The following is a 13639-nucleotide window of genomic DNA, read 5'->3' as shown; positions in this document are numbered from 1 at the left end:
TTGTTTGATTCAATCACGCAGAATAAAAAGATCAGAATTTCAATATTCCACTCAGTTGGGTCAGAAACAAGACAGTCTGCTAACAATACTACACTCAGCTTCTCTGCATTTCGAAAGTTACAGAAAACCAATGATTCTTCAACTCATTCACACATCCCGTCATATGCATAGATTCACTGACAAAGGCAAAACACGCACAATGTCTACTAAGGTCACTCACACACAACCACATAGGTAAAAACACCAATGAGAACAGCGCACACATACATACAATGCGTAATTCTCTTACACTGCAACACACATATACACACTGACAGTAAGCGCACACTTTGAACATTCAATCTTTCTAACGAACAATTTATTAACAAAAAATAACTTTCAACTAATTTTAATTTTGTACGTTTATATAAACATGTGTTTATTAAACAATGTTTTCTTCTTTCATTCAACATTCTCCTGTGTGTCATGAGTAAATTGCTGGAATCTGTGTTAAATAGAGAAGTAATCAACCATCTCAGCAAAAATAACCTTAGTGACACGCAACATGGTTTCCGTTCTGCTAGATCTACAGCAGATGTGTTTACAGTTATATCTTTTTTTTTAATCTTTTTATTACATCTTCACCCCAAACACGGCACATTGCCACTTTGATGTAGGGGGCTACTATCAGGGACATAAGCTACAGGGGTACTATGTGGGGAGTTGGGCAGCAAGATGTCGGTTCATGTTACACTTGAACTTCAGCATGTCAGTACAGTTGGGGAAGCAGGAACTTGGAAGGGAATTCCAAAGTTTAGCAGTTCTGGGGAAGAAACTACAGGAGTAGAAGGCTCTCTTACATCTAGAGATCTCTACTGTGAAGGGGTGGGATTTAGCTGCTTGTCGGGTTTGTCAGGTGTATTTACGTCAAGGGAGTACAAGTGCTTGCAGTTCAGAGCATTCACCGTTAAAATACTTGTAGAACAGGCAGAGGGATGCTACATTTCGTCGATGGGACAGAGGCTGAAGCTTAGATGACAGTTCAGAACCTATCAGGTTGGCAACTCTCTTTTGAACCCTGTCCAGGAGCGAGAGACTTATAGCACATGCACCAGCCCAAATGTGACAACAATACTCCATACATGGGCGAATGGTGGCCTTATAGAGGTACAGGATACTTTCGGGCGTTAGTAGCTTTCTAGCACACTAGAGAGAACCTTCCTTCTTCGTAGCGGTCCTGGCAATGCTCTCAATGTGATTGTTCCAACTCATGTTTCCTGTGAATGTTAGGCCGAGGAGTTTAAAAGATGTACTTTAAGATAAAGAGTCTTTGGTCATTGCTATTGGTGGTAGATAAAGTTTCTTGTAATTATTGAAGGAAAAAAGTTTAGTCTTGGCCGCATTGAATGTGACCATACATTTTTGTCCCCAGTCCACTAAAGATTAGAGGTCATCCTCTAGTGCTTCTGCCATTTCTTTAGATATGTGTTCATTTGTTTTCCTGTCATGTCTGTTATAGAGCGAAGTGCCATCAACATATAAACCCATCTCACAGACAATTTTGTCAGGGAGGTCCTTTATGAATATTAGGAATAATAGAGGTCCAAGGATAGACCTTTGAGGCACTCCCGCATTTATATCATATTGTTTAGGATTATAGGATTAGTGAATCTCTCAACAGAGGCTACCTTTCTAGGGCAATTGCTCTTGACATATCAAAGGCCTTTGGTAGAGTATGGCATAAAGGTTTACTTTACAAGATCTCCAGCTATGGTATAGCTGGAAATGTTTTCTCAATTATTAAATCATTTCTCTCTGATAGGTTCATACAAGTAGTGGTTGATGGTCAGAAATCGGAAGCTCACAGTATTAATGCTGGAGTCCCTCAAGGATCCATCCTGGGCCCAACTCTCTTCCTGATCTACATTAATGATCTTCCAAATCACATCCTTACATCATTCGTAAACATTTATGTTGATGACACTACTATCTATGGTAGCACATCTAAGACAGTAAACGACCAAGTTCTCTCCGATTCTTTCTCTGCTGATCTTGAGCATGTAGTGCAATGGGGAAAGAGGTGGTTTGTTACTTTTAATGCATCTAAAACCAAGCTTTTATCTTTACATCATCAATGCTCTTATCCCCATCTGGCATCAACTGAAATGAATGGCTCTCGTCTTGGGGAGGCCTCATGCTTCTGGGCTTGATCTTTGCTCCTTGCCAAGGCTGCTGGAAAAATGGTCGGATCCTTCTATCGATCCAGTAGATATTTCACTGCTGATGCAATTCTCTATCTATATAAGAGCCAGGTACGTCCAGGGATGGAGTACTGTTGCCACATCTGGGCAGAAGTTGCTTGAAAGGACTTATCATGCCTTGATAGAGTTCAAAATAGACTTCGTAGCCTTGTAGGAGATGTCCTTTTCTCTTTCCTGCAACTTTCTCACAGAACAGATGTTGCGAGTTTGTCCCTGCTTTATCATTATTTTCATGGCAAGTGCTCGACTGAGCTTCAATCTATGGTCCTCCCTCGCCAAACTTTCACAAGAAACACTAGTCTTGCAGAAAACACTATTAATAATTTCTCTCACTCTTTATCTGTGCCTAAACCTAAATGTAGATTCCATAAACAAAGCTTCTTTCTTAGAACTGCACGCCTATGGAATTGTCTTCCGTTTTCCTGCTTTCCAGCTGACTACAATATGTTTGTCTTCAAGTCTAACATAAACAAGTTTTTGATGAGTCGTTCCATATAAGTTAACAAATTTACCGAATTTCCATTACTAACGATTTCTATATTGTTTGATTTCTAACGTATACTCTTTAATCCTTATCCTCGAGTGGCCTCTGTAAAAAAAAATTTTTTTAAATAAAAAATAAAAAATTTTTTTTTTTTTTTTTTTTAAATCAAATTTTTCAACATTTACCATAACTTAGTGGAGGTTCTGACGAATTTCAAAGATGCAACCATCGTCTACACCCTATCCAAGCTACCTACAATACTTTTTAAGTTTTCAAGTTATAAAAATTATAAGTATTTATTTTTTTTTGTATAAAATAAAAATTGTGTAGGTTTTTTGTGTTTTGTTTGTTTATTTTATTGGAAATGTTATTTTGAGACTAGTCCAATTAAAAAATACGCGATTGATTTATACTGTTTACAATTATGATTAAAATGAATGTAAAAAGACTCGGGCAACGTTGGATAGATACAGCTGGATTACTATAGAATTAGAAACGGATCGACAAAAAATAACTAATAATAAACAAGAGTTATCGCCCTTAGATTTATAAGGGAAGACAACTCATGACCTGAAATCATAGATTTCGCTTTTGTTTTAATTTTATTTAGATTATTTAGGTACAGGCAATACTGGCGGAAAAAAGATACAGGGACATAGTTTTGAAAGCTGGTTTATCATCATTATTTTGTAAGTTTCTGACTACTTTTTGATTGTATTTCAAAGATTAAAGCAAAAAGATAATTTCCAAAAGGAAAAAAAAATATTAGTACATGCGAAATGTTTTCATGGCGATATTCGGAAGCTGACAAATTCAGCTAAATTTTGAAGTTAAATAGATTCATTTCAAAAATCCTCTGAAAGACAAATATTAGTTTTCTGGGTCTATTTCAAAGATAACTGGTAAAGTCCTAAGATATTGAATTAAATAAAAAAAAATCTTCTTTTGTTATTTCAGATAATTTGAATCCATAGCAGCAAGTTTCAGTCTCCCCTCTATCAAGGCTAAAGGTTTTGGGGAAATATCAGATATTTTGTAATTCATAAATTCATATGCAAAACTATAACTATAATAATCGATAGAGAATTGTCTGTAATAATAAATATATAATCTGTATGAATTAAAATATCATATTTAAGCATGTCTTACGACTGGGCAACGTCGGACAGCCTTCTAGTTAATGTATAAATCCAAAAAAGAAAACATTATGATGTTTGAGGAGGGAAGAAAATATACTTACTCCAATTGTTGCTACTTTCTTTTCAGATCCTAAAATATCACGAACAAGTTCCATTCTGGCTAATTTACGCTTCCTTTCGTCAGTATTTTCATCTTTGGTTTGAGTTTTGGAAGACTGCATTGGAGCACTAACAGAGCTTTTGGGAGAAGCAATGACTGTCCTCAGCTCTGGGTGTGTATGAAGCAAATGTCCAGCTCGAGCGACCCTTTTCTTTATTCCATCATCTGCTTAGAAAGTATATATATAGATATAGAATAAGAAAAACATTTCATCACATGAATTTAAACATATATCTTAAAAATATTTTTTTTTGTCTCTTATCCATAAATTAGCTCACATCACTCATTCTATACCTGAAGGAAGGTCTTATTAGTTGGAATACTGATCGATCTCTCTTTCTCTCTCTCTCTATATATATATATAAGTGAAAGTGTTTGTCTGTCTGTCAGTCTGTCTGTGTACATTTCCCTACACAATAGCTGTCAATTTTAAGTCTACAGACTCGAAATTTGATATACAAGGTATTGAGATTTGAGAAAATCTTTGTAATCCGTTTTCGGCCAGAAATTTGGCTGTTAAAGGGTCAAAGTTCAACGATTTGACCTTTGAGAACTCTACCAAACTCTTCCGTCAATTTTGGGTATAAACAATTGAAATTTTAGATATAGGTTCCTTGGACATGGATCTAACTTAATAACTTGATTTGAGCCCAAAATAATAAATATTAAGGGGCCATAATAGGGGTCAAAATTTTTTAAAAATTGACCTCTGCAGTCTCTACCAAATTACTCAGACAATTTCTGGTCTAAACATTTGAAATTTTCATAAAGGGTATCCAGAGATAGAACAAGCTTTTTAATTGGTTTGGGTCAAAAATTTAAGCTACCAATATATAAATGTATGTATGTATGTTTGCAGGTCTGCCTAAAACTTTCGATAGAGGCGACAGATTTTCACAAGATCAGTATCATTTTGAAGCTCGACTCTTAAGACGACAAATACTGAAAAATTGGCTAAAACACTAATTTCTCCACTCTCAATTGGGCACTTTTCTACAGGGAGGGGTCGCTTTTTTCGCTGATATTTTCGAAAGTCATCCTCTCTTTTCGATTGTCTAGCCTTAATTTAAACTTACATCACTTCCAGTTTGGCAGTGGTCGTAACAGCAAAAACATCACTTTTTTCCCTCGTTCTTTTCCTTCTTCATGGTACGGGTTCGAGCTTGCCTTCCTACTACCACTTTTTTTTTTATTGCTCAACACACACCTCCAAACACCTGGGCAACGCCGGGCACCCATGCTAGTATATGTATAAAAGTGACCTTGTCTCTGTGTGTTGATTAATGAAGACTGAATATCAATTAGAAAATATAAACTCAATATTTAACATTAAATAAAGCTTATAGGTACATATATTCTAGGATGTGTTATATCATTTTACTAGCCTAGGTGCCCGGTGTTGCTCGGTTGTTTGGAGGTGTGTGTTGAGTGAAAAAACAAAAAAAGTTGTAGTCGGCAGATAGGCTCGAACCTGTAACGCGAAGGCGGAAAAGAAAGTTGAAATGTGTAAGGGTGTTGGTTGAGCAAAAAAAAAAAAAATAGTAAGCAGGTTCAAACCCGTAATGCGCCAAACGAAAAAGAGATGAAAAAAAAGCAAAAACTGTTTTACTGATGTGCCTACCGTGGTTGTGACATCACAGGTGGTTAAAATAACACCTTTTAAGTGGCGTTGTGAACATGAGGGTTGAATGATTTGCAAAAAATGTCAACAAAAAAAATCGACCCTCCCTGCTGAAAAGTACCTAGTGAAGGTGAAGGAATAAATGTTTTTGGCCAGTTTTTCGATATTTGTCGTCTGAAGGGTTGAGCTACAAAATGATACCAATCTCATGAAAATCCATCGCCTTTTTCGAAAGTTTTAGACAGACATACATACATACATACATTTAAACAGACAGGTGAGATTTATATACATAGATAATTATTTATTCATATTTAATGGTATTGTTTGCAATGCAAAAAAATGGAACAATTTAACAAGAAATTAACAAAAACAATTGGAAACGCTATATGCAATATTTTCTTCCAAAACTTTATTTTTTTACATCTTTCACATACTGCTCATAGAAACCGAGATGGTGGATAATATTGATGTTTCTAGAGAAACTCTTCCCCTTTAAAAAAAAAAACTCTGCATTTTCGAAGAAACAATCTTTTTTAAAAAAAGGTAAGTTTTCTCCATAAATATTAAAATAGTTTCCATCATATTGGGCTAGCAAAAATAAGCGAAAGATTTACCAAGAAATAAGTTTCAAAGAAAAATATTGCATACATCGTCTTTAATTATTTGTTTTTGTTTATCTTTCAGTATTCCATTTTTTCCCCACAGTTAAAACAACTTTACTAAATACATGCTTATATGCTTCTCAACTAAAAATGATGAATCACTTCGCATTTAACAAAAAAATAGCGTTATAGAAAACATAAAATACAAATTATAGGCATTATAATTTTTCATTTTAATATTATGACCAGTTCTTCCTTCCTTTATCAAAAAATTCATTTTTGGATGAAAAATTGATTGAATATGCAACTTTTATGAAAAAAGACATACACGCACATGTCGCCATACAAGGGAAAGAGAGAGCCAGAAAAAAAAAAAAAAAATATATATATATATATATATATATATATATAAAAGTGAACGTGTCTGTGTGTGTGTTTGTGTACATTTCCCTATGCAATGACTGTCAATTTTTAGTCTACAGACTCGAAATTTGATATACAGGGTACCGAGATTTGGGAAAATCGATGTGATCGGTTTTTGGCCAGAAATTTGGCGATTAAGGGGTCAAAGTTCAACGATTTGACCTTTGAGAACTCTACCAAACTCCTCCGACAATTTTGGGTCTACGCACTTGAAATTTTAGATATAGGTTCCTTGGACATGGATCTAACTTAATAACTTGATTTGAGCCCAAAACAATAAATTTTTAGGGGTCATAATAGGGGTCAAAGTTTAAAAAAATTGATCTCTCGGTCTCTTCCAAATTACTCAGACCATTTCTGGTCTAAATATTTGAAATTTTACATAAAGGGTATTCAGAGATAGGGCAAGCTTTTTCATCAGTGTGGGTCAAAAGTTTTTAGTTACCAATATATAAATGTATGTATGTTTATATGTCTGCCTTAAACTTTCAATATAGGCGACGGATTTTACCAAGATCAGTATCGTTTTAAAGTTCGACCTTTCATACGACAAATATCGAAAAATTGGCTAAAAACATTAATATCTTCCCCTTCAACAAGGCACTTTTCTACAGGGGGGGAGGTAACATTTTTCGCCGATATTTTTGAAAGTTATCCTCTCCTTTAGATTGTCTAGCCTTAATTTTAAAAAATGTTGCTTCCAGTTTGGTGGTGGTCGTAACAGCATCAATGTTAGGTTTTACCCCGTTCTTTTCCTCCTTCGCAGTATGGGTTTGAGCCTGCCTTCCTACTACCACTTTTTTTTTTGCTCAACATACACATCCAAACACCCGAGCAATGCCGGGCTGAAATGCTAGTATATATATATATATATATATATATATATGTATGTTTTCACAAGTGACAGCACGATCCTTAACAAATTCATCTACGCATTTCTGAACACCACCGCTGAATCGACATGCCACACCACGAACAATACTGTTGAATCGACACACATGTTTCCAAGCAGCACTCCACAATCTCGCCGCTTCGACACGCCACGATACGAAAATGCAATAACCGAGACACATTCTCAAAGCAGTGATTTCAAAACCGCCGAATCACTTATCAGCTTGAAAAATTATTGTCCAAATTAGTAACATATCCAAGAATTATGAAAAATGATGAAATGTGAGTTATTTGATTGGTGTGTTTGTAATGAAATAACTAGCCTGACAATGTCTCAAATGTATTTTTTTGTAAGAGGAAGGGGATTATATGGGTTAAATAATGAAAAACGATTTTCGAAATTAGCAACATATCCAAGAATTATGAAAAGTGATTAAATGTAAGTTATTTGTGTTTATAATGAAATAAACAGCCCATATATAGTCTCAAAGTGATTATTTTAGTAAGAGGGTGGTCAATTATGTGGGTTACACGATAGTGTTCGAAATGAAATAGAAAGCCAAGATGATGTATGAAAGTTATTATTTTGTTAGTGTTAAATCAAGAAAAATGATTATCGAAATTAGTAAAATATCTAAGAATTATGAAAAATGATGACATGCGAGTTATTTGATTGGTGTGTTGTAATGAAATAGACAGCCCAGACAATGTCTCAAATGTATTATTTTAGTAAGAGGTGGGCGATAATGTTGGGTAACTCATGAAACATGATTGTCAAAATAAGTAACATATCCACCAAAGTTAAGCAACATTGAGCCTGTTGTTAACGTAAAAATGATGATGAAATGCGACCTATTTGATTAGTGTTTGAAATGAAATAAACAGCCTAATGAATGTGTCCAAGATATTATTTTAGTAAGAGGGGGGGGCAATAATGGGAGTTAAATCATGAGAAATGATTGTCGAAATTAGTAACATATTCAAGAATTTTGAAAAATCATGAAATTATTTGATTGGTGTGTTTTTAATGAAATAAACAGCCCAGTCTCAAAGTTATTTTAGTAAAAGTTAAGCAACATTGTCTTGGTCATTCTCAATTAGGTGACTACTTGGGAATACAAAATGCTTTATATAGCTTACAATGCAACAATGAGACTGGTCATTATCAGATGGGTGACTACTTGGAAATACAAAATGCTTTATGTAGAAAACCAAAGTTAAGCAACAATGAGACTGGCCATTATCAGATAGGTAATTACTTTGGAATACAAAATACTTTTTGTAGATAGCCAAAGTTAAGCAACAATGAGACTGGGTCATTTTCAGATGGGTGACTAAGTAGGAATACTTAATTCTTTTTTGTAGATAAGAAAAGTTATGGGCTTGGTGATTATTAGACGGGTAACTACTTGGCATTACCAAATGCTTATTTAGATCACCAAAGTTAAACAACAATTAGCTTGGTTATTATAGGATGGGTAACTATTTGGGAATACAAAATGCTTTATATCGATCACCAAAGTTAAGCAACTTTGTCATGGTCATTCTAAAACGGGTGACTACTTGGGAATACAAATTTCTGTATGTAGCTTACCAAAGTTAAGCAACAATGAACCTGGCTATTATCAGATGGGTGACTACTTTGGAATACAAAATGCTTTATGTAGATCACCAAAGTTAAGCAACCATGAACTTGGTCATTATCAGATAAGTAACTACTTGGGAATATTTCATGTATATTTTTAAAAGTATGGTGAGGGATATGAAGACAGTCCTGGAAATCACAGAAACAGTTTACGAGTAAACATGACTATTGATTGGTGTGTTTGTAATGTAAAAATGATGAAATGCGACTTATTTGATTAGTGTGTTTGCAATGAAATAAACAGCCTAATGAATGTGTCCAAGTTATTTTTTAGTAAGAGGGGAGCAATTATGTGGGTTAAATCATGAGAAATGATTATCGAAATTAGTAACATATTCAAGAATAATGAAAAATTATGAAATGTGAGTTATATGATTGATGTGTTTTTAATGAAATAAACAGCCCAGATAATGTCTCAAAGTTACTGTTTTAGTAATAGGGCGATAATGTGGGTAAAATCATAAAATGATGGTAGAAATTAGTAACATATCCAAAAATTATGCAAAATAATGAAATGTGAGTTACTTTATTGGTGAGTGTGTAATGAAATAAATAGCCCAGACAATGTATGAAAGTTTTTATTTTAGTAAGAGCAGAGTGATAATGTGTGTTAAACCATGAAAAATTCAACAAGATAGACACAAATATATACTAGCAGAATACCCGGAGTAACCCAGGATTGAATGAGATACATGCAAATGAATGCTAGCAGAATACACGAGCGTCTGGAATTGAATGAGATAGATGCAAATATATACTAGCAGAATACCTGGCGTTGTCTAAGATTGAATGAGATTGATTGAAATATATACCAGCAGAATTTCTTGCATTGCCCAGAATTTAAGGAGATTGATGGAGATATATACTAGCAGAATACCCGGCGTTGCCCTGGATTGAATAATGTAGGTTAGAATATATACTAGCAAAATATCCGGCATCGCTTGGGATTGAATGAGATCAGTGGAAATATATATTAGCAGAATACTCTGCATCGCTCTGGATTGAATGAGATAGGTGGAAATATATAGAAGCAGAATACCAGGCATCGTCCTAAATTTTATGAGGCAGGTTCAAATAAATACTAACAAAATACTTGGCATCGCCTGGGATTGAATAAGATAGGTACAAATACAGATTAGACAAATACTTAGCGTCACCCGGGATCGTATATGATGGCTGCACATATACACTAGCAGAATACCCGGCATTGCTCAAGATTGAATGAGATAGATGAGAAAATATACTAGCAATATTCCTGGCGTCGCCGGGATTGAAGGATATTGATGGAAATATCTATTAGCAGAATTCCTGGCATTGCCCTGTATTGAATGAGAATAATCACCATCACTTTGGATTAAATGAGGGTGGTAAAAGATAAAGTTTGTACCAGAAATGACTTAAACAATTTTCTATCTCAAAATTGCTTTATTTGTGAAGTCGATTCCGGATATGGCTAAAACAGTTTACGATCTCGAAATTAGATTAATGCATATATATTGTTGGTTTACTATGAAAGTTTACTAGCCCAGTTTCTAGGGGGGGGGGTGATCTCTATTTATTTGAATTTTTTATGTTATCATCCGGGCATGATGTGAGGGTTGGAGAGGTGGGTAGAAAGAAGCATGATTATGCTAATTTTAAGTTCTCTTTTGAGGGTTGGGATAATTTTAAGTTCTCTTTTGGGGGTTGGGTTTGAGAGAGTAATGTCCATTTTGGGGTCTAAAATTATGTGAAATTGTTTCATATATGTATTTAAATTGTCCGTTTTAGTGTAGGCAAAATTATTTTAAATATGTGCTGTGCATTCACCGTCCTTGCAAAGGTAAAATTATTTTAAATATGTGTTGTATATTCACCGTCCTTGCAAAGGTAAAATTATTTCATATACATGCTGTAAATTATCTACCCTAGGTAAGATACAATTATTTCATACGTCTAATACCCATCCTAGCTAGGTAAAATATCATTTTGCTCAAAATAGCAAATGATACATAGACATTAAAAATTCCTCACTCCTAAGAATAACAAAAATATTCTAAATCAAATTCAATTTTATCATTGTTTATATGGTCCCGAGCAATGCCGGGTAGCCCCGCTAGTTATTATTAAATCTAAAATAAGTACTCGTGCAACTATGTTACCGTGCTGAAGGAATAACATTATTTAGATGGTTAAGTTAGGTTGTTTTGTTTTATAGCATATCAACCCTTTTCGGGTTATTTGATGCTGAATCCAGTTATTTTGGAAACAGTATTCATGTTGCATCCAGTTATTTTGTAGAAGGTTTTTATTTTTCAAGCTCTTTCTATCTTCAATCGATAGTTTGTAGTGTTTGGTTTGGTTGTTTTGTAGTGGATTTTATTGTTTTTGTCCCCTGCCCTGCAGAACATGAAGGAGTTTTGCAATAGGAGCAGGAAAAGGGTTACAGTACTAATATTTGGTACATTTTAAGTTAAGAAACCAGTCAACAAGTGGGGGAGATAGAAAGAGAAGGGAGAAGTGGGAAAAAGGAAAAGGAGGAAATGGGAAGAAGGAAAAGGGGGAAAAAGGTGGGTTTTTGTTTTTGTTTTTGCAGAACATAATTAAGTTTTACGAAAGGAAGTAAAAAAACAAAAAGCATAAATGTTAGGTACATTTTGTCTCAGGAAGCCAATATCTTTAGACAATGTCTGGTTCTACCAGATCAGGCTATTTAGAAAGAAACCAATTCTTAACATGGGGAGAGAAGGGTGTTTTGTAACTATCCTGTACTTTCATTTAACAATTAAATAAGCAAAAATATTGTAAAAATTGAATTTAACTTGAAAACATAATAAAAAACAAGCCGTGCACGGACGCTACTGAAAACATAGGTCCCTCTCCGATAAATCAGGAGACCAATAAAATACAGAAATTTGTAATTTACATCCTTAATATTTTACTTTCTACCTTTAATTGAACATTGACAATTTGACAAGCATTTGATAATAATGGAAAGGATATTGGAATTAGCAAAAGCAAAACTCACATTTTAGGGTACTTAAGCATCTATGTTATTGTACTATACTATTTTTTTTTTTTTTGGTCTCCCGATTTATCGGAGAGGGACCTATGTTTTCAGTGGCGTCTGTGCATGCATCAGTTATTCCAGAAGATTGCCAGATAAGCGTACATTAGTTTTTCCTGAAATTTTGCCACAAATTGTATTTCATTAAATAGATGTGCACAGTAAAAAAAAATTTTTTTACAAAAATTCCCGTTGCGCCCCCAAGGGCTCAAAAGAGGACAAAAATGCCCCAAAATGGCCAAAAATGACACATTTTGCCCCATAACTTTTGATCCATCCATTAGATTTTTTTGAAACTTGGCCAAAATGTGGAGCCTATTGTTCTTAATATAAATCCAGTATGGATGACCCTGGCAAAATTTTGGTTCACATCCCCGGAGACTTTTAGTGCCAAAAATGCTCCTTTTTGTGGCCCTCTTTTCATATTTCTCAACAAAAACTTGCTATGTCTGACTATATAGTGGTTTTTCACGGTGGTCAACTCATATATACATGTGTTAAGGCATGAAACTGCACCGTTACACTGGGATTCGGCGTCCTCAGAGGCTCAAAAAAAGTCAAAAATGACCCAAAATGGGTGTCCTTGGCAAAATTCTGGTTTGCATCCCTCTGGGGCTTTTAGGGCTAAAAAAAACATGCCTTTTTGGAGCTCTTTTTTCATATCACTCAAAAACTTGACATGTATGTCTATATAATGGTTTTCTATGATGCTGACTTCAAATATACATGTCTTAAGGCATGAAACTGTATCGTTTGTCCATTTTCACTGAGATTCAGCATTCCCAGGAGCTCAAAAGGGGTCACAAATGCCCTAAAATTGCAAAAAATGACACTTTTTACCCCTTAACTTTTGCCCCATCCATTAGATTTTTCGGAAACATAACGAAAATATGAAGGCAACATTGGCCCTTTACGCTTCTCACATTCATCATTTTTTCACTATTTTTTGTGGCGTCATCACAAATGCTGCACCAGATGGGGACCACACATGCGCTGCTTGTTTTATTTGTTTTGTTTTTTTTTGTAATTTTTCATGTGATCTAATTTTACTACCATTTGTCAAGATATAAAGAAAAGTTAAGACAGAAATTCTAAAAGGTTGGCTTAGATTGTATGCGAATGAAAAGTGATCAATGTAAAAATAATAGAAAAAAATTCACATTCATTGATCAAGTAGTTTTATTTTTATAAATATTTTATGTGATTAATGAGAATTCATAGGCATTACAACAAAAATCTCACAAGTTTAAATTATCTTAAGTTAACTCATTTTTTTTTTTAGACCGTTTTTAAAATGGTGTTGGGAGACAGTTGCTTCTTGGTTAGCCATAAAATCTGATTTTCTTATTTAAAAATAAAACTACTTGATCAATTAACATGATTTT

General features: G+C 34.4%; 1 protein-coding gene across 3 annotated transcripts in view; it reads right to left on the bottom strand.

The window, feature by feature from the left end:
- Window positions 1-13639, bottom strand: part of LOC145269308 (nephrocystin-4-like) — a 380704-nt gene that overhangs the window by 262064 nt on the left and 105001 nt on the right. For 2 of the 3 annotated variants that reach the window (XM_080125012.1, XM_080125018.1), the window contains exon 19: window positions 3965-4191. In XM_080125012.1, the coding sequence (XP_079981138.1) occupies window positions 3965-4191 (227 nt within the window). The remainder of the gene's footprint in view (window positions 1-3964; window positions 4192-13639) is intronic. The other variant, XM_080125026.1, reaches the window with a different exon arrangement.

Source organism: Euprymna scolopes, chromosome 4, assembly GCF_053919585.1.
Source record: "Euprymna scolopes isolate OS-2025 chromosome 4, ASM5391958v1, whole genome shotgun sequence".
In the NCBI taxonomy this organism is placed as follows: Eukaryota; Metazoa; Mollusca; class Cephalopoda; order Sepiida; family Sepiolidae; genus Euprymna; species Euprymna scolopes.
The sequence above is the reverse complement of the archived record's forward strand: the minus strand, read 5'-3'. Positions and strand labels throughout refer to the sequence as shown.